At 40.1% G+C, this 20,969-nt stretch overlaps 1 protein-coding gene across 1 annotated transcript; it reads left to right on the forward strand.

Moving 5' to 3' along the window:
* Window positions 1-1,176: 1,176 nt before the first annotated feature.
* Window positions 1,177-19,001, forward strand: C1D (C1D nuclear receptor corepressor). The gene is made up of 5 exons (XM_063316553.1): window positions 1,177-1,271; window positions 8,799-8,947; window positions 10,727-10,793; window positions 11,446-11,501; window positions 18,762-19,001. The coding sequence occupies exons 2-5, from the start codon at window positions 8,816-8,818 to the stop codon at window positions 18,936-18,938; spliced, it is 432 nt and encodes a 143-aa protein (XP_063172623.1). The 5' UTR covers window positions 1,177-1,271; window positions 8,799-8,815; the 3' UTR covers window positions 18,939-19,001.
* The last annotated feature ends 1,968 nt before the right edge of the window (window positions 19,002-20,969 follow it).

The following is a 20,969-nucleotide window of genomic DNA, read 5'->3' on the forward strand; positions in this document are numbered from 1 at the left end:
CATCTACTTTCTCAAAGTGTCCAGTATGTCATGAGCTCTAGTACCAAGCGTGTATTGACAAGGCTTCACGATATCTGTAGCACCCACTCTGCTGGTCAGGCATCACTTGTAGCCAATCAAGGTTTGAGAAGTGTGTCTTGTACTGCTCAGGTTCAGCACTGAGTCCTGTAATGGAAAAAGGTGGTTTATCAGCTCCTATTTCTCCAGCTCTTTGTGTTGGAGAACTGGTATGTAACATGGGTCACTTGACTGGTTTTAGGTCTTCCCAGGACAAAACTGACTATATGGAGTTGAGTCCGTTTCCTTCTCTGAAACATCTTACCTCTCCTGTCTGTCTCTCATCTGAAGCAAGTTAATGCCACGTTTGCCATGAAATAAAACTTGCATTGGTGACACACCAGTGTAGTTTTCTAGGCAGTAATATGGAAGCAGGTGCCACTGCCTTCCTCCACGACTTTTTTCAATTTCCCACAACAGCCTGCACCCCCAAGAATCCCTGGTGATCCCCCATCCAGGAACTAACCAGGCCATCCTGCTTCGGCGCTCAGGTAACTTCAGCCGAACGTTACTACCTGCTGAAAAATATACTAAGGATTGAACCATGCGATTCCATGCGCTTTTGCATGGCAGAACGACCCTTGAAATACATCAGGATAGCTGGGGAAGATCTTTAATCTGTACGGAAAAGACCACACAAGCTCCAACAAATCGGGAGCAGCAGTGCTGGGGCAGCCTCCTCCGACCTAGCGCCCTCTTCCGAGGGCTTGGCCTTCAACTCCCGGGGGGGGCGGGCGCTAGGTCGCAGAAGGCCTCTTTAACGCATCCTTTCGAACTTTGTTCCTTCCCCTCCGACATCGCCTTCCCGAAAGGCCTTCCGCGGAAGCCCAGCGGGAAAAGGGATCGCGTTCCCGAGCTTGGCTCTAAAGATCGCTATGCAAAGCAAGCCGACTGGCTATCCCCTTGCCAGGCTTCTTCGAACGGGGACACTGTTTTCCGAAGGCCACTCGATCCCATTCGTTGGATCGCGGCTGGCCAAGGCGGCGCGGGGGGGGGGGGGGAGGAAGGGATCGGATTGGACCGGCTTCTACCTATGGGGGCGTCTTCCATTGCCACCGCGGGATTAGCCCGAGCAAATAGCTCCGCCTGCTGACGTCCAATCTCGCTCACGCGCCTCCGTCACGTGGGTGCCGAGGGGCGGGGAGGCGAGGCTGGTGCGGGGACGTTGCGCCCTTCTTTCCGCGCCACAGGTCGGAAGCGTGGCAGAAGGCTGGGTAGGTTGAGGGCGGGCGGCGCTTGCCTTGTCTTCCGACTGGGGTGCGCGGCCCTGTTGGTTTGGAGCAGCCCTGCCCGGACAGCCTTTTCCAGCTGCGCGAGGGATGGGCGAGCCGAGCTGGCCTTTGAGGGCCAAGTTAAACCCTGCGGGGTTAGCGCCAGCGTCTGCTCCAGCATCCTGTTTTTAGCAGATGCCTCTGCTGGATAGACTAAAGAAGAGGCTTGCCTCTCTAAGGCTGTGCCTTAGCTGGACGTTCTGCTTAGCTGCCCTGGCTGTGGGACCTTTGGGTTATATCCTTGCCCAAGGCAGGACGCCTGATATTAGTCACTTTCTAGCACCCCGTCCTACCCCCTGTGTCACTTGGAAAAGCTGCTGCTAAGGACTTGGGGGACCTTGGAGCAATTTAGAATAGGCCAGCTTAAAGCGTAGTGTCATGGGGTCTCTTTGAGAGACAAAATGGGTAAAATGTAAGCACCCCATCCTACATCAGAACTGTTTTCCACTAGAGCTCTCCAACATGGTGCTTTATCCTGCACAGTTGAACTGAAAATAGATGCCAAGGCTGAACCCTGTTCTTCAGTATTGTCCAATAAGGAGAGATCAGGTCATGTTTCCAAAATAAAACTATGGCTGGGTTCAAGTGGCATTCCACATGATAAGGTGGTTTGCCTGGTTTTGGCACAGCAGATTTTGTGAATCTAGTCAGTTGGGTTCGTTCATTAAACCATGCTACCACATTTGGGTTGCACAAATCTGGATGAGCACTAAATGGCAACAAAATGTTAAGAGTTGTCTGCATCTCTTCTCATCTAGTGATCATCTTGATTTTTGCAGCTCAGATTGGTAGCCCTAGCTTAAACCATGATTTAGTGTAATGTATGAACCTAGTCTGTTAAGGTTTTTTTTTGCAGATTTCAAAAAGTGAAAGTTACCAGATCGCAGAATCTATTCGTAAAGAATTTCTTGCAAAGCCAAATTTTTACGCTATTAGTCCTGCTTCATGATTGTACAGAGCCCATGAATTGGTATTTAAAGCTAAATTAGTTGGCAGTTTCCTGAGCAACAGGCTGGATGACCATATACCATGCTCTCAGTGGTTATTATATACAAGTTTCCTGTAACATTTGACATGATTCAGGGCATTTTAATGGAACGTGACATTCTCTTATCTCAAAATTGTGTTTTTCTATAACTGGGCTCTACATGTTACATGAGCCTAGTTACACAACCTAACCTTTGTAGTTTGTAAACCATGAGTTAGGATATTTGCTCATCCGGCCTGTTGTGGCTTATTCAACAAACAGTGGTTAAGCATCATGACTTAACATGAGGTTTGAACCTAGCCTGTATATTAAATATTTAAGTGAAAGGAAAACAGTACTGGAGGGGTCTTCAAAGTACATTCTTCATGTAGTAACTCTCAGGAGTTAATGTTTTGTGAATAGCAATTTGCAAGGGAAAACATTCTTAAGTGTATTTTAAATGTTGGCATTACTCAGATCCCTAAAAAGCAATAGGTAGGAAATCAGCTAACTCAGAAAAAAAAAAGTATTTTAAAATGTTTGCTCTGTCTCTTGAAAACTAAGAGATTATTCTAGTGCCCTTGCTGTATTCTAGTTAAAGGCATGACTTTGAACTACGCTTGGTGGTTGTACTACTTCATTTTCCTTTAATAGTTCATGCCATATCTTTTATGAACTAACAGTAATATAAGTTTTCCATTTCTTACCATGGAGTGCACCACACTCACGGCAGTTTGCCTTATTATATGACATCCGTTCAATCGGTGTCACAGCTGTGACTATTTAGATGGTCAGCCTCCTGCTGCAGCATAGAGCAATTGCCGTCCTGGATCCAGCCTCCATCGTAGTTGGATGTTTTGTTTCTCACAGTGGACAAGCAGATGCCTCTGGATTGCAAGCAGTAGGGGGAAAGTATCCATCTTCCTCCACTGCTCCCCTCCAATCGGGATTTGGAGGCATAGTGCCCCTAGTCCAGACATAAAATTGAATCATCAAGAGCAGTAACCATTGAGAGACCTGTCCTTCATAATTTTGTCTAATTCCCATTTAAAGTCATCCATGTTGGTAGCCATCCTCATGTCTTGTGTAATGAATTCCATAAGTTAATAACGCATTGTATAAATACTTTTTTTCTTTTGTCTGTTCTGTATCTCCTTCCAATCAGCTTCAGCAAAGTACCACTAGGACTAGAATTCTGAGAGAAGAATACTTCTCTCTGCCCATGTACAATTTTATACATCTCAGTCATATCCTCCCAAGTCACCTTTTTCCAGGCGAAAGAATCCCAAACATTTTAGCCTTTTTTGAAGTAGAGGTTTCAAACCAGGGTTTGGTCTAGTCCAGCCTTCCCTCACTTTGTGTTGGAGTACAGTTTTTCTCATTCCTGGCCAGCATGGTCATCTGAGCCTTGGTCGTAAAGCATGGCTTAGTTTCCATGTGTGTAAGAAATGTGTGTGAGGTGGTGCACAATGGGTAGATTAATTGTTTGTGTATGAAGGCTGAGCTTTGTCGTAGGAACAGAATTTTCCTATGTTAGGAATTCCTATATATGTCATGGAGCTCACATTTACCAAATTTCTGTTTACCATCTTGAGAGACAGTCCCTGGTAATATTGCCGTGTGACCTGCTGTGGCTCTATGGCTTCCTTACCCATTCTTTTAAGTAGAAACAAAAGGTTCATCCTGTTAAGTTATTCCTGCAATACCTTTCATTCCTTTTACTTGGCAGGATTATTTCCCTCTTGTTTGGATTAGTCAGTAAATAGTGTCTGATTCAGCTTACTTTCCCCATTCCATATTGTTTCCCTAATGACTCTCCTTAATTGTCTGTCTGTCTTTTCAGTCCTCATAACTGGGAATGTTTAGAAACACGTTTTTGTTCAGTAGGATAGTCTTTCAGTTGGTTTGTTGTTTATTTATTACCAATGCTTCTAAGCCACTTCAATTATATAATGCTAAGCAGCTTACACCATAACACAGAATCCATTTACATTAAGTAAATCAAAATTTATCAATATTATATAACAACAGTAATAATAAATGCATTCAGTAAATTAAGATTCAGTGAAGCCAAATGGTAAAAGAAAGTCCAGGAAGAAATCAAGTATCTACATATAGCAAAGGATCGTTACCTTGTCGTGGTGCTGGAGCTTGAGCACCTCAATGATGCCATGAGCTAAACCGTGAAGGGCCACCCAAGATGGGAAGGTCATGACAGAGAGGTCAGACTAAATGCGATCCCAGGGGAAGGTAATGGCAACCCACACCAGTGTTCTTCCCGTGAAAACTCAGTGGATCAGTACAACCAGAGATATGTCGGTATACCATCGGAAGATGAGACCCCCAGGTCGGAAGATGGTCAAAATGCTACTGGGGAGGAACAGAGGATGAGTTCAACTAGCCCCAGACGTGATGACGCAGCTAGCTCAAAGCCAAAAGGACGGCTAGCGGCCGACGGTGCTGGTGGTGAACGGCGAATCCGATGTTCTAAGGATCAACACACCACTGGAACCTGGAATGTAAGATCTATGAGCCAGGGCAAATTGGATGTGGTTATTGGTGAGATGTCAAGATTAAAGATAGACATCCTGGGCGTCAGTGAACTGAAATGGACTGGAATGGGCCACTTCACATCAAATGACTACCAGATCTACTACTGTGGACAAGAGGACCACAGAAGAACTGGAGTAGCCTTCATAATTAATAGTAAAGTGGCTAAAGCAGTGCTCGGATACAATCCAAAAAATGATAGAATGATCTCAATTTGAATTCAGGGCAAGCCATCTAACATCACAGTGATCCAAATATACGCCCCAACCACAGATGCAGAAGAAGCTGAAGTAGAGCAGTTCTGTGAGGATCTGCAGCACCTACTGGACAACATGCCTAAAAGAGATGTTATTTTCATCACAGGAGACTGGAATGCTAAGGTAGGCAGTCAATTGACACCTGGAATTACAGGTAAGCATGGCCTGGGAGAACAAAACGAAGCAGGACATAGGCTGATAGAATTTTGCCAAGACAACTCACTCTGCATAACAAACACTCTCTTCCAACAACCTAAGAGACAGCTTTATACATGGACTTCACCAGATGGACAACACTGAAATCAGATTGACTACACACTTTGCAGCCAAAGGTGGCGGACATCTATACAGTCGGTAAAAACAAGACCTGGAGCTGACTGTAGTTCCGATCACGAACTTCTTATTGCACAATTTAGGATCAGACTAAAGAGATTAGGGAAGACCCACAGATCAGCTAGATATGAGCTCACTAATATTCCTAAGGAATATGCAGTGGAGGTGAAGAATAGATTTAAGGGACTGGACTTAGTAGATAGGGTCCCGGAAGAACTATGGACAGAAGTTCGCAACATTGTTCAGGAGGCGGCAACAAAATACATCCTAAAGAAAGAAAACGAAGAAGGCAAAATGGCTGTCTGCTGAGACACTAGAAGTAGCCCAAGAAAGAAGGAAAGCAAAAGGATAGGGGGAGATATGCCCAATTAAATGCAAAATTCCAGAGGTTAGCCAGAAGAGATAAGGAATTATTTTTAAACAAGCAATGTGCGGAAGTGGAAGTGGAAGTGGAAGAAGACAATAGAATAGGAAGGACAAGAGACCTCTTCCAGAAAATTAGAAACATCGGAGGTAAATTCCAGGCCAAAACGGGTATGATCAAAAACAAAGATGGCAAGGACCTAACAGAAGAAGAAGAGATCAAGAAGAGGTGGCAAGAATATACAGAAGACCTGTATAGGAAGGATAACAATATCGGGGATAGCTTTGATGGTGTGGTCAGTGAGCTAGAGCCAGACATCCTGAAGAGTGAGGTTGAATGGGCCTTAAGCATTGCTAATAACAAGGCAGCAGGAGACGACGGCATCCCAGCTGAACTGTTCAAAATCTTGCGAGATGATGCTGTCAAGGTAATGCATGCTATATGCCAGCAAATTTGGAAAACACAAGAATGGCCATCAGACTGGAAAAAATCAACTTATATCCCCATACCAAAAAAGGGGAACACAAAAGAATGTTCAAACTATCGAACAGTGGCACTCATTTCACATGCCAGTAAGGTAATGCTCAAGATCCTGCAAGGTAGACTTCAGCAATTCATGGAGCGAGAATTGCCAGATGTACAAGCTGGGTTTAGAAAAGGCAGAGGAACTAGGGACCAAATTGCCAATATCCGCTGGATAGTGGAAAAAGACAGGGGGTTTCAGAAAAAAACATCTATTCCTGTTTTATTGACTATTCTAAAGCCTTTGACTTTGTGGACCATAACAAATTGTGGCAAGTTCTTAGTGGTATGGGGATACCAAGTCATCTTGTGTGCCTCCTGAAGAATCTGTATAACGACCAAGTAGCAACAGTAAGAACAGACCACGGAACAACGGACTGGTTTAAGATTGGGAAAGGAGTACGGCAGGGCTGTATACTCTCACCCTACCTATTCAACTTGTACGCAGTACACATCATGCGACATGCTGGGCTTGAGGAATCCAAGGCTGGAGTTAAGATCGCTGGAAGAAACATTAACAATTTCAGATATGCAGATGATACCACTTTGATGGCTGAAAGCGAAGAGGAACTGAGGAGCCTTATGATGAAGGTGAAAGAAGAAAGTGCAAAAGCTGGCTTGTAGCTAAACCTCAAAAAAACCAAGATTATGGCAACCAGCTTGATTGATAACTGGCAAATAGAGGGAGAAAATGTAGAAGCAGTGAAAGACCTTGTATTCCTAGGTGCAAAGATTACTGCAGATGCTGACTGCAGTCAGGAAATCAGAAGACGCTTAATCCTTGGGAGAAGAGCAATGACAAATCTCAATAAAATTGTTAAGAGCAGAGACATCACACTGACAACAAAGGTCTGCATAGTTAAAGCAATGGTATTCCCTGTAGTAACATATGGCTGCGAGAGCTGGACCATAAGGAAGGCTGAGCGAAGGAAGATCGATGCTTTGAAACTGTGGTGTTGGAGGAAAATTCTGAGTGCCTTGGACTGCAAGAAGATCAAACCAGTCCGTACTCCAGGAAATAAAGCCAGACTGCTCACTTGAGGAAATGAAATACAAAACTGAAATACTTTGGCCACATAATGAGAAGACAGGACACCCTGGAGAAGATGCTGATGCTAGGGAGAGTGGAAGGCAAAAGGAAGAGGGGTCGACCAAGGGCAAGGTGGATGGATGATATTCTAGACGTGACGGACTCATCCCTGGGGGTGTTGACGACTGACAGGAAGCTCTGGTGTGGGCTGGTCCATGAAGTCACGAAGAGTCGGAAGCGACTAAACGAATAAACAACAACAACAACCTATAGGTAGAAAGGCCTTTTTGTATAGGTGGAAGTTAATTCTCACTAGCCATAAGGACTCATGATGCTGAGAGGCTGCTATTTTGGGAGAAATCAGCATGAGCTTTCTGATTAACTAGGGATATTTTTATAGCTCTGAAGATATTGTAAAACTGCTTTAAACAATTAATTGACAGAATAATTTATCAGGTTTTTTTAAAAAGTCCCTTTGTATGACTGCAACAACATGCTGGGTTTACATACTGCCTTAAGTCATGATTTTTTTTTTTTATTATAAGTCACATCACATTAGATCATGGTTTACCATTCACAATTCATACATTGTGCAGAGCTTTTATTTGAAGTGTTGAACCCAGCATTTGGTTTACTCTGTTATGTGAACTCAGCTAAATTACTGTGATTCTCAAAGTATGAAATGATCTCTTGATCTGGACAAACTTCATTTTTGAATATTAAAGGTAGGAAAGAGGAATACTGATCACCCAGGCTACTGTTGTGAATGACTATGGTTGAGCAGATGGAGATGGGGCAGAGCAGATAGCCTTTATTTTAAATAAGGTGTTTTTTGTTAGGATTTCAACATGATGGGCCTGTGTAGTCCCGAGTGTTGTCTTTATGAAACATTGATGGTACTTTTTCAGTATGTTGCTATTCTGGCATCATATTAGTACTACCAGATTATGTATTAAAGGAGTATTTCCTATGTCAGAACTGGTGTTCTGCTCTATAGGGAGTTGTGCCTTGTGTGGTGTGTAGCCATGTAACTGAGTCCTCCATCTGATGTTAATCTCAATGTTACCAGACCGACTGCATTTAAGAGGCATGACCACGCTGCTTAGATTGTGTTTGAACCTGGCAATAGAATAAGTTTGTTATGAAAGTTGTTGATACTACTACCCTTCTTTGAAGGGTCAAAAACTTCTCTTATGTATCTTTGATTTACATCCTACAAGTTAAGGGCAGTGATAGCCTTAATACCTTGTAAACCTGCTTTGCTACTTCATGAACAGTACAGCTGGCATTTTACATTGTGCTAAGCCATACTGTTTCCATGTTTATGGTTTAGCGTGCATGAATCCAGACAGTGGTGACTTATTCAGTATGTAAATCATGGTTTTGCGCCATTGGTGAACTGTCTTTGTTTTCATATTTATTTCTTGGTACCTATTCACGTGTGTAGTGAGTATCATACTGGAAATGGATCTTGCTGAAGAAGACTACCCCACAGAGATTCATGATTACCTATTAGCCTTTAAAACGTCTGTTGGGTCAGTAGATGCAGTGTTGAAGACGATGATGTCTATATCCAGAAGCGAGCTCCTCCAGAAGGTAAGAGAAGATGAGAGCAAGAAACCTCTTGCTGCTGTTTAATTTTTGCTTGCTCCCTTGGTGGGGCTTGGTCTGGAGAATAAGGTTATAGATCAGCCTTCTCCAGTTTGACACTTCCCACATACGGATATTTGTTTGATTATGATTCTTATAATTCTTCATTATCCATGCTGACCAGGAATTACGGGAGCTGTAGAACAATGTATCTGGATGGTACCAGTTTAGAATGGCAGATGTTTAATAACATATAAGAAAAATAAAAGAAAATACAGGACTCCGTGCTTTTCAACCCTGAGTGGGTTGTGCATAGTGACTAAAAAGTAAAGTAGGCTGCATGCTTTCCTTGCCTCTGGAAGTGAGTTCTAATGCGGACAGTCCAAAAATATTTAATCTAGATGGATATGTGCTATGTATCAGGGAAAGTTTCTTTTAAGATGTAAAGGAATATATAATGCATCCTTTGTTCCCTCTTTTAACCTGCAGCAATAGCACAAGATGCTGCCTGAGCTCTTTGTGCGAGTACCTGTGTACATCCAATTTGTAGTTTCTTTGGGGCAAATAAGAGCTCATATATCAGGAAATTTCACCCCTGAAGTCTTCAGCCTTTCAGTCAAAAATAAATTATGAGCACAACAACTTTACAATACAGCCCTTTGACAGGATCCCTGTTCAAACTTGTAGGCTGTGTTTTTGGAAGTCCTAGAGGAACAGAATGATAGATTGGCATTGGCAGCCAAAACTGTTTCTACCTTTTAATATGCAGCCATGATATTTTAGAGTCATGAATTGTGCAAAAAATGACAAGTGGCAGGTGTCTAGAGCAGGCTTCTCCAACTGGTGCCCATCAGAGGTTCTTGACTTCATTCCCATAATCCCTTAACTGGCTGGTGGGCTATTGGAGCTCATGTCCAGCACAGCTGGAAGGCATTGGTGGAGAGAAAGCAGCTCTAAAGGTCAAACAGGCAGTGGTACTCCCATTTTTCCAGAAGGAGCACATACTCTGTTTTAGCTGAGAATTAGGGCAGTATAATGGATAAAAGACTAAGCTACAGATTGGGAATCCCTGCCTGAATATTTTTTTAAAGATTTGTGAACTCATTAGTTGGGTATAGCTGATATACCCAACTAATGTTCTGCAATATGGAAGATAGTAATGTCTTCCTTGTGAATGGTGAAAGGTCCCCTGTGCATGCACCGAGTCATGTCTGACCCTTTGGGGGGACACCACTTTCGCAACGCTTTCTTGGCAGACTATGGCGGGGTGGTTTGCCATACCTTAGCCAGGTATTATAAACATTACTGCAAGACATGCAAAATGTATTTCACATTGCAAACTTTCAGAACTGCTCTATGGAGTCTAAGTGGATTCCAGTGAGTATACTTATTTCCATTTAATTTCAGAGGTGATATTTCTTAAGCTTTTTCATATACTGAGGATTTTTTGAATTTTGAATAACAGTGTTTATGTTTGCATAGGATATATAGGATACAGACTATTTTAATAGGCATCTCAAAGTCAAGTCACCTAGCTAGATGTTAAATCCTGTTCATGCCTAATTTTCTTAGAGTTAACTGTTTGAGAGTATGATGTCAGAAATAAGGTGAAATTAAAAGTGGTATATTTAACTTTTCCCTGCAAAGTGTTGTTGTCCACCTAGCTTCAGGCTGTGGGAGGAATGGCATTGACTGTGATTTTCATCAGTGCCAAGGCTATGATCTAATCTGATGACTCATGTATAATAAAATGTTATGAAGATTATTTTATCTTTCTGGTTTTAGCTAGATCCTCTTGAACAAGCAAAATTAGATTTGGTCTCAGCTTACACATTGAATTCAATGTTTTGGGGTAAGTATGCAGAGTAAGTAATGTATAATGGCATACAGATGAATCTGCATCTAATAGCATATTTAAACGTGAATGGTCTTTAATCTTCATATGTGTTTTAGTTCCGCCTCCCTTTTTCTTACGTTTATATTGTTCTTGTGATATTTATGTTACGATTATTTTATGAGTTTTATTGGAATGTGGAGTCCTTGGTGCTCTCTGAGCTTGGAGGCTTGCTTGCAGACCTTTCATTACCTGACTAGGTAACATCATCAGTGTGAGTGAGAGTGGGCTTTGCTCCCTGTTTACAGACAGTAGGAAACCACCAAGCTCAGAGAGCACCAAGGACTCTGCAGTTCATCCCTGAGCTACGCATATTCTCTTCCGTTTTATTGGAATGTCAGTTGCCTGGAGCTGAATGAGATGTTAGCAAGCAAACAAACAAACAATTTCTTGTGTAGCTCCCTGCACTTATACCTGCACTTAGTTTTGTGATACCAAAGGATATTCTTTTCTGAAGTTTTAAGCATTTTACGTTTTGATTGTTATGGATCTGGCAAAGGACTTTTCCAATCAGGCAACTGATACGTGTTCCTGAATCTTAAATGCATAGTGAAGAATCTGTTGCTATATCTTTTTTATTAATTCTGATAATAATAAATTCATTTTGCAGTGTATCTCGCTACACAAGGAATAAATCCAAAGGAGCATCCAGTAAAACAGGAATTGGTAAGTTTCTTATGCTCACTACCATGCAAAATTCCCTCCATGTTGAGAAAATGGTTTGCACAAATTTTGTGAACTCCAAACCAAAAAATATAACTGAGTTGAATATTGATTGTCGCACACTATAAATGCAGTTTTCGGTCTGCTTTTTCCATGAAGCATGTAATCATCAGTGTAAGAAAACACTGCAGTACAGTTCTGTCATATTGTTTCATAAAGGGGCAGTTACTGTAAACAGTTCTGTTTTGGTTTAACTGTCAGTCAGTCAGTGTTTTGACAGAAGGAATGTGAAGATGGCAGAGCAGCGTTGGAGGGCAGCAAACCTGGGTCTCAGCTAGTGTGACCCTTCCATATAGATGGTGGAGAACAGAGGTGGTGCTATGAATTGCTTCACTTCTACTGCAAGCAGGGAATCACATTTTTTGTTGTTTATCTGAGGAATCACTTTGTTGCAAATGTTCCTGTATGAAACAACAAACTCATCCTTCGGCAATAAGTAAAGAGGCTTTTTGCTGATGTATTAAGCTTTATTTGTAGGATATTGTTTCTTTGTTTTTAATGTGGGGAGAGCTACTTGCTGTTCCTCCAGTATCTTGAATTGGTACCATCTGTCTTCCCTGGATTTTTGCATTCAGAACTCATCTGTATGTGTAGGGCTGACTTCAGAGAGCCTCTTCGCTTCTTCTGTCACAGATTTGATCATAAAAGTGTTTAGTGATGTGAGCATCAGTCAGCACTAATTGCTAACAGTTCTATTGTAGAAGTGTTGGAATGCCTTGTAAGAAATCGATGGAATTCTGCTAAGTGCCTACGTTGATTCAGTGGTTAAATATGAACATCTGCACTCAAGGACCAAACGTGAAAAGTTGTAAGAAACATTTATCCTACCACCTCTGCACCTTCAGGGGTTTAGGAGTTGACCAGTGCAGAACTTTAGTTGTTAACTTTGGGAGTTTGGTAAATTTTGCAATGGTTTCTGGGCAGAAGTTGGAGCTAATGGCCACCAGTATTTTTTACTGGTAGGTTTTAGGTGGCTGATGTAGGATACAAGTATCACTATCTGATCAGACCATGTCTTAGAATAAAATGCTTTTACTTTCAGCTATCATTTTGAGCAGGTCCCACACCATTACCATGCAGGGATTTATTGGAAAGTAAGTGCTTTGCATTGAATCTAGTAGATATCTCAGTAGAAAGTCCTTGTGCAAACTGGGGTGTTTGTTTTTTTGCTGAATGCCAAGTTCAACAATATTTCTCTCTGTTATACACTTAATTTTTTTCTTGGAGGGCTTCTTCACTTACGTCCATTTCTGGAGCTGCTTTTTAGGGAGGGTAAGTTGGGGAGAGAACTTAAATAAGAATGGGAGATCAATGCAATTTGAAATAGAAATATTTTCTATTGAAACTGACTACTATATCTGGGCTGTAAAAACCTTGATGACCTCTAGATGGCAGCAAAACATAGAGGTTTCAGTATTTCTTTGTTGCCCTCTAGGGGTTGTCCACAGTTTTGCAGATCAGATATGGTAGCCATGAGACAAAGCTGCCATTGGATCTAACCTGTTCTTCATCTCATTTGCTTGCCTTGCGAAATATCGAGGAATACCAAGGCATAGTTTTTGCTCAAAATAAATTGTTTCAAAGTAGAAGTTTTGATCTCACTTATATTCTCAAATAAGATGATCCTTTCCTTCTTTTTCCTTTTTAATAGTTTGAATTTTGTGCCAACCGGCTCTTTCCTTACGGAATGGAAAAATGTTACGTGTCTAATAATTATTTATAACTTCCAGTACAGTATGTTTTCCTATAAATACTTGGACTTGTGTTAATCTCTAAGGCTACCTTTTCTTACTCCTGCCTGACTTTAAAAGTATCATGTGTTTGATTTACTAGCAAAGACGGGAAAGATTCCCCCTCCCCTTTTCCAATCCCTCCATTAATTCATTTTCTCAGCAGTAAAGAATCCAGTTCAGCAACAAAGCTAAAAGCCTTTTTGGCACCAGTTATATGTGTTCTGTCCAGTAATTCTGCATTAGTGACATATTTACTGCCTATAATAAATCTTTTAGGTTTGTCTTATAATCCATTTAGAAGCATGAGCAGAGTATATAAGACTGGATATCTTAGAAATTCTGCTGACTTGAAGAAACAGATCAAATGATTTAGCTTGGCAGATAGAAAAACTACAGATCAAATCTACAGTTGGCTACCAGAATTGTTGTGTTCTATATATTACAGATATACAGATTTGCAGTATTGTTAATACAATAAAACTGTAACTACAAATGCAAGTAATAAATAAAGCTAATTACAAAATAAAATTCATAGGGAAATGTAGGTATATACATATATACATATTGGTTCATGGCAGTATGTTGCATTTTTAAAGCAAAATTGTTTTTCTTCAAGATTGGCTGGAACCAAATTGCCACTCAGTTTTTTAACTCCTTCCCAGACCACATCAGTATGAAAAGTATGTCATGCGTGTAAATATACAGTACAGTAAATATACTGAATGTCAAAAAGCTCAATCAGTATTATATTCTTTTTGCTGATATCTTGAATTTCCCAAGAGAAAAGCAGTTATTCTTCCGCTTTTCTAATTTCTTATAGATTTTGTAAAATGTGCAGTGTGAAATGGGTCTTATTTTCTTCTGATGGTCAGTTTGATGTCTTTTTCTTGCATCTAGAAGGCCAATCAGCTGCTATTTTTCTTTCACCATTAGTTTGATACTGAGAAGTTCTCATCTGCCTGGAGAGAAAGTATGTTTTCAGTGAAATATTTATTTCAGACTGCCTGAGAATTCATTCTGCATATCATTTCTTACCGGTTCTTTTTATGCATATTGACCTGGTTGGTACATAATGCTAAGGCATGATTTAGGGCCATGTGTACAAGTCTGCAAGCCTGAGAAAAGCCTTGATTTGTACTCTCCCTTGCAACAAGAAAGAAGACATATCCAGGTCTGTTATTTACATATGAACTGGGAATCATGCTATAAAGCAAACTCTGATTTGTTCAGCTTGTTCAGTCAAGCATTTTCTGATATATTTAGTGCCTAAATTGGGATCTAATGACAATACAGAAATCCTAGAAACTTAGTCCTGGTTAATTATACTTCTGGCTAGATGAAGGGTAGAGAGGGAATGGGTAGGGTAGAAGGCCCAGGGGTTTGGCCAGGCTCATAGAGACTTATCCACATAATAGTAAATTGTGATTTAGGATTAAGTGTGAATGCAGTCACTAACATATGGGCTCGGTTTGCATGTTGTACTAGGCCACAGTTTGTTGAATAAGACACAATCGCTGGATTCACACAGTGCTTGTCCTAACAACCAGGAAACACACTGAGACAAGGAACTGGTCTCTAATGTTTTATTGCTTGTACTTAACAGGAATCCTAACAAACTGAAGAAGCGTGGGAAAAACCCAGACATATAACCCCCAAGGGTTAAGGCGGTCCCGATCTGTGTCTCTTTGAATGGCTGAACAATTCCTCAGTACTACGCATGCGCTTAACAGCCTGGATGGGAGCCCCCTGCTCGCCATCCTTACTCATGACAGTGCTTCACCTAATCCAAAATAAATCATATTATGCCTTAGTGAGAAAAATGAAGCCAGCCTTAGACTTGCCATTTTGTCTGATTAATAGCTTCCACAATCTTGGAGGGCATTACACAGTGTAGACTTCCAACCTCTTTTCTGAAGTCTGACAGATCAAATCATTAATATAATATAGTGCCTATGTATATCCCTAATTTGAGGTAACTTATCTGAAAGATCAGTATTCTTTTGCTGCCCAAAATGGAGTGCAAATTGCTTTTCTTGCTGTTCCTTCCTGAACCAGGATCTATCCTTTAAACAGTGTTACAGGTAGTCCTTGTTTAGCAACCACAATTGGGACTGGCAACTTGGTTGTTAAGCGAAGTGGTCACTGAGTGAAACCATGGCCGTGCTTATAATCTTACTTCAGCTTTCCTTTGCTTTACAGACTTGGTGAAAATGCAAGGATTGATCCCAAAGTTACTTCATCACAATCATAACTTCGAATGGTTACTAAACCAGGCAGTCACTAAATAAAGACTACCTGTATTGCATGACTGACAAACATTCCTGCCTTATTCTATTCCTCACTTGCAGTGCTGCCTTGAAATAACTAAGGCTGTAGTCTGAATACGACTATATACGTAATATGCATCAAAATTAAAAACAACAGCAACAAATCTTTGTCTCAAATACTGTTTTGCATGGATTCAAGGTTGTTTTCAGCACTATATAATGTGCAATCTGTATCAGTAGATACTTTGGTTGGAAGGTACAAACGTAAGATTTTTCATTAATGTGTTATTAAAATGACAATTGAAATAGAGTTCAAATAGATTTGGTTGAGTTTTGAAATCTTTATTTAGGTGTTCTTAATGTAAAAGGTAGTATTAAAAAAGTGTACTTTTATAAGTAATTTTGTCAAAATTAATTTGCACATTTTCTACAAAAGTCAGTAGTACTAAGGTTTTGGTAACAGGCACATTTCAAATAATAAAGCAGTTGGCTCGGTTGAGTGCCTTAACTTTAGTGTCTGATTGAATGGAAATCACTTAATTTTCCAAGGAGAGTTGCAACAATTTGGAAATTACATTTAGCAATCTTTGAATGCCCTAAAAAGGCAACCGTAATTAATCATGCAATTTACCTTTTACCGTGTGTGTGTGTGTGTGTGGTGAGGGTGGTGGGGAGGTTAGTAGAAGCAGCAGCTTTTAATCTGCTATTAAAACTTCTTAAAAGATTTACAAAAACGGGGAATTCCTCTGTTATGGGAATGAATGCTGGTGACTTGGATCAAAGACTTAAGATTATGGGTTAATTTTTACTTCATTCCTTTGCCAGAAAGGCTCCCAGACTAGCTTACTGATGACACAAAAGAGTCCCTGCCCTAAATCTAAAAAGGGATGAAACAAAAGGAAGAACTGATAGGGAAGGGAATGGAATGGAAAACAAGACTATTCATGTAGCATTTTTAAATTTTATATCCATTTTGTAATAACCAAGAATAATGCAACTGGAAATTGTTGGTCATCTTTTCAAAGGTAGCTGGAAAGGAAGAAAAGGAGCCAAAAATTCTTTTTTTTTAGCTGAGCTAGTAGGGCAGTTCTACTCTCCTGACAGAATGATTGAGATAACAGAGAGTAGAAAGATGTGGTATGAATTAAATAAAATGTTGGTCCTGCTGTTCTTACGGAAGGAAAATCTCCCATTTCCTTCCCAACTCCAAAAATATCCTTTTCAGAGATGCTTAGGGCTACCTCAGAAGTCTGGCCTTGGGCAGAAGTGATGCTGAGAGCATGGGGAAATTAACGGAGGCCAAAATGGAGGTAAAGCTGTTTTCCTATTCTGTAGATGGCTGCTTAGACTAGACATACAATTGCCAAAAGCAGCGGAGTTCTCTTGGACTTACTAAGGCTTTATCTGGGCCATACAGCTTCATACTGCGCACAGCAGCTTACCTAAGTGACTGCTTCTCCCGGTACCTCCATCTCAAGACCCTTAGCAACACTTCAGCCATGCTAGCATGTCATAAGAAGAGCCATGTTGGCTCGCCAAAGGCACATTCTGATTCCAGAGTGGCCATTCAAATGCTAAAAGGAGGCTCGCAGGCAGGACAGGAATGCAAGAACACTTCCTACACATGTTGTCCAGCAATTATTCAGAGTTATATCAGAACATTATGTAGTTATTGCCATGGCAAGGAGCCATTGATCAGCTAATTGATTGATTAGTTTTTTCAGTTTCATTCTTAGCAACCATGTTGATAGACCTGCTCCAGGATGGTCTGTCCTCAACCTGATCCTTCAGAGCTCCCAGCGGTATATCCATCACCATTGTAATTGAACCCATCCACCTTGCTGTTTTTGTCCTCTTTCCTTCCATCTTTCCTTTTCAGTGCTGTTATTATCTTCACTACATCTTTTGCAGATTCTACATGTGAAGAAAACACCGTGTATAGTCCTTTCTTTTATCTGACATGAATTTCCCATTATTTATTAAATGGTCTTATTTATAGTGTTAAGATGAGAGGAAGAACAAAAGAAAAATAAACCTCCTTAATGATTTGCTCCAGGTATAATTTTGACCCTCTACTCTTACTTTTCTTCTAAGCTAAGAAGCCCTACTGTAACCTTTTATCTTAGTTGCTCCAGTCCTTTGATCATGGTGGCTTTGTATATCCTTTCCAGCAATACAATATCTTTTTTCAATATACTGATGCTAAGTGTAATTACACAATAGATTTGGAGCAAGGCACTTTTAGCAATGTTACTTCCTTCATATTTGCAACATCGTTTGCTTTTTAATAGGTGCTCAGTAGATTGATATTTTCCTCAAGTGCTCTGTGACCCCCAAATCCATTCCTTTCTCATCATCTGGGTACATACAATTAGGACTATTCAGCCCAATGTATATCACTTTACACCATCTTGCAGTGAAGTGATTTAGCTTTTAATTTGTGTGTGTGCATATGTCTGCGTATTCCAGTTTGGAGATAACATTTTAGTGTTCAATACTGTCTCGCCTTTTAAGCAGCCTAAGTGATTCGGGGTCAGCATTCTCTTGGAATCTTGCAGAAGAGCTTAAGATATGTAACTTTGACTCTAGTCCGTAGTAAAATATATGAGAACTTTATACAAACTATACCTTATTAGGATTAAAATTAAGCCTCTTCTTTGGGATTGGGAATAACTGATATTTGCACATGGGATGTCATATTTGCTTAGGTTACAACAATTTGTTTTAGCTGGTAGTTCTTTGTTCATAAAACCCACCCCACCTGTTCTTTTGTTCATTTTTGCCAACTCCAGTTGGAGAAAACACCTAAACACTGTCAAATGGTGTTCTTATGCTTTAATATTAGCAACAACTTTTGAGATTTGGGTGATCTGAAAGAAAGAGTAGCTCAATAATGTGAAGACTTCTCAGGTAGCACTGCCTAGGAGATTGCTATATGGGCTGTGGATATGGGACCACCCAGAGAGTTGCTCTCTTGTGCAACCAATGACTCTTTCAAGAAAAGGGCATCTTACATGGATTTGGTATTTATCCCTGATATTACTTGCTCAATATCTGAAAGTCTTCACTGTATTTTGAAATATTGCATGGATGTCTCAATAACTTCACTGGTGGCCTTTTTTTCATCTGATTTGAGTTTGAAAATACTTCCACTCTTTTTGGTATGATAGGAAATGTGCTTTTTATATTTTCATATGTTTCAGGAGAGAATAAGAACATACATGAACAGGGTGAAAGAGATTGAAGAGAAGAAAAAAGCTGCCAGGCTGGATAAAGGTGCAGCATCAAGATTTCTACGAAATGCACTGTATGAACCAAAAGCTCAAAGCAAATCTGCAAAGAAAAGTCCTGTTCCAGCCAAAAAGAAAAAAACCCACTAGAATCTTGCTGATTTATAGGAATTAGTATAGGATTATTTTAACAGTTTTATATATAATAAAAATGCATTTGATATTACATTTCTATTTTTTCCTCCAGAACTTTAAAAAAAAAAAATCTTGATGCATATTTTGATTTCCAGTAGAAATGATGGATCTCCAGAAAAAGATATTTGGAAAATGACTGTGTCCTGGTAAAATAGCATTTTTTTAATTTAAAATCTTAGTTATTTCACAGACAGAAATTTCCCCAAGCACTGTCTTCCAATCCACCCATATCTGTGCTTTGGGCATTTTACAAAGTAAAATCAACCCAGTGTTCTCTAAATATTCCACATGGTTAATTTTTCCACCTTGGATCTGAAAAAAGCATGATGCACACACAATGCAAGCCAGTGTGGTGTAGTTCTTCGAGTGTTAGTCTAGCACAGGGAGGACTGAAAATCCATCTTCAACTGTGGAAGCTCACTGAGTGACTTTGGATTGATCATGATGCCAACTCATTCATTTATTCACTCATTCGATTTAAGGCTGCCCAACTCCAGAAGCAACTCTAACTCATAGAGTGGAAAATTAGATGAGGGCGTGATAGGTATGCCACCTTGCTTGAAGAAAGTCAAGGTATAAATCTGATGAATTAAGGGAATTAAGGAGGTATGTTAAGAGGAAATGCATCAGTGCATGCAGGCTGCTTGTCTGTTTAAACACATCACTCACTTGGCCGGAGATGTTGGATAGATGTTCTGTAGGAGAAACTAACTTATTGTAATGTATAAACAGCTGTATTTACCAAGTTCACTCAATCTATTGGGAGGAAGGTTTTATTAATTCAGTTTCCCTGCTGCTCTAGATGAATTGGGTGGATGTTTTATCAGTATTGTTACTGGATTCTGCCCCTCCTTCTTTGCTCAGATGTCAGTTAAATCATACCCCCCACCATCAAATAAACCAGGTTGTCAGGGATCCTTCCTTCCTTCCTTCCTTCCTTCCGATTGTAAAATACAACCAACATCTGATACTTTTTTATCTCAATTCATTGGGAGCAATTGCTCCTGTGGCTGTTCTGCAAATTTACTCCATAAAGTTGCTACATCTTCTCTAAACACTTTGGTTAGAAGGAGACTTGGTCACTAGTGAGTGCTTGTAACTGAATAGTCAAGTCCTACTTGCTCTCTTTTGCAAAAGCCTTTTCCTAATCAGATGTTGGGTGCAGATTGAGGATGGTTTCAAAAAAAAGGAAAATCAGGTGTGTATTTAATATTTACTCTTTAAATACAAACTTACATTTTTAGTCTTTTTTAAAAAAATAGACAAGTAAAAAATTAATACAAAGATATAATACCAGTAAGTGGACAGAGAAAAAACAAATATTACTTGGAGAGAAGTAAGAGTAATAACAAGGAAAATATTTGGACAGTTTTATGTATATACTGCTTCAATCTGCATATTCTGCTAGTATTTTCTTCTCACAGGCTCTCCATACTTTCCTACACTTTTCTCTCCTTAAACCTTTGTTTGTTTGTTTAAAAAGATGTTTCCCCACAGCAAACTGTATCCAACACAATGCAAAAGAAACATCAGTTATCCAAACGTATAAACCTCCCCTCCCAAAAGCATTTGCAAAACATCAATTCAAGGGATTCAGAATCCATCACTGAATGAACAGGGGATCAATTCACAACTAAAATACAGGTTCTCAACTTAGCACAGGACGCAGGTAACAGTAAGTCTTCTGGGCTCAGTTCAGAACATTGAGCAAACTCCATGGCTGCATTAACATCATGTAGTAAGGGTCCTCTTCACATTCGGGTAATGTCCTGTCCTTCCCTGAGTGGGTGAATAGGGTACTGCTTTTTCAGGGGTACCATAGTAAGTGTAGTCTGAAAGAGATTTATTTTTTTTTAAAGTTTCTTTTTTTAATAAACATGAATCAGGATTAGCTTACCTTATGCAAAACTGATGGGCCTTTTTCTTTTCAGTTAAGAGATTACTGAATCTCTTCTGGTTGGGAAAAAGGTATCTCCCAGTTTCTAG

This window comes from Candoia aspera, chromosome 1, assembly GCF_035149785.1.
Source record: "Candoia aspera isolate rCanAsp1 chromosome 1, rCanAsp1.hap2, whole genome shotgun sequence".
Classification (NCBI taxonomy): domain Eukaryota; kingdom Metazoa; phylum Chordata; class Lepidosauria; order Squamata; family Boidae; genus Candoia; species Candoia aspera.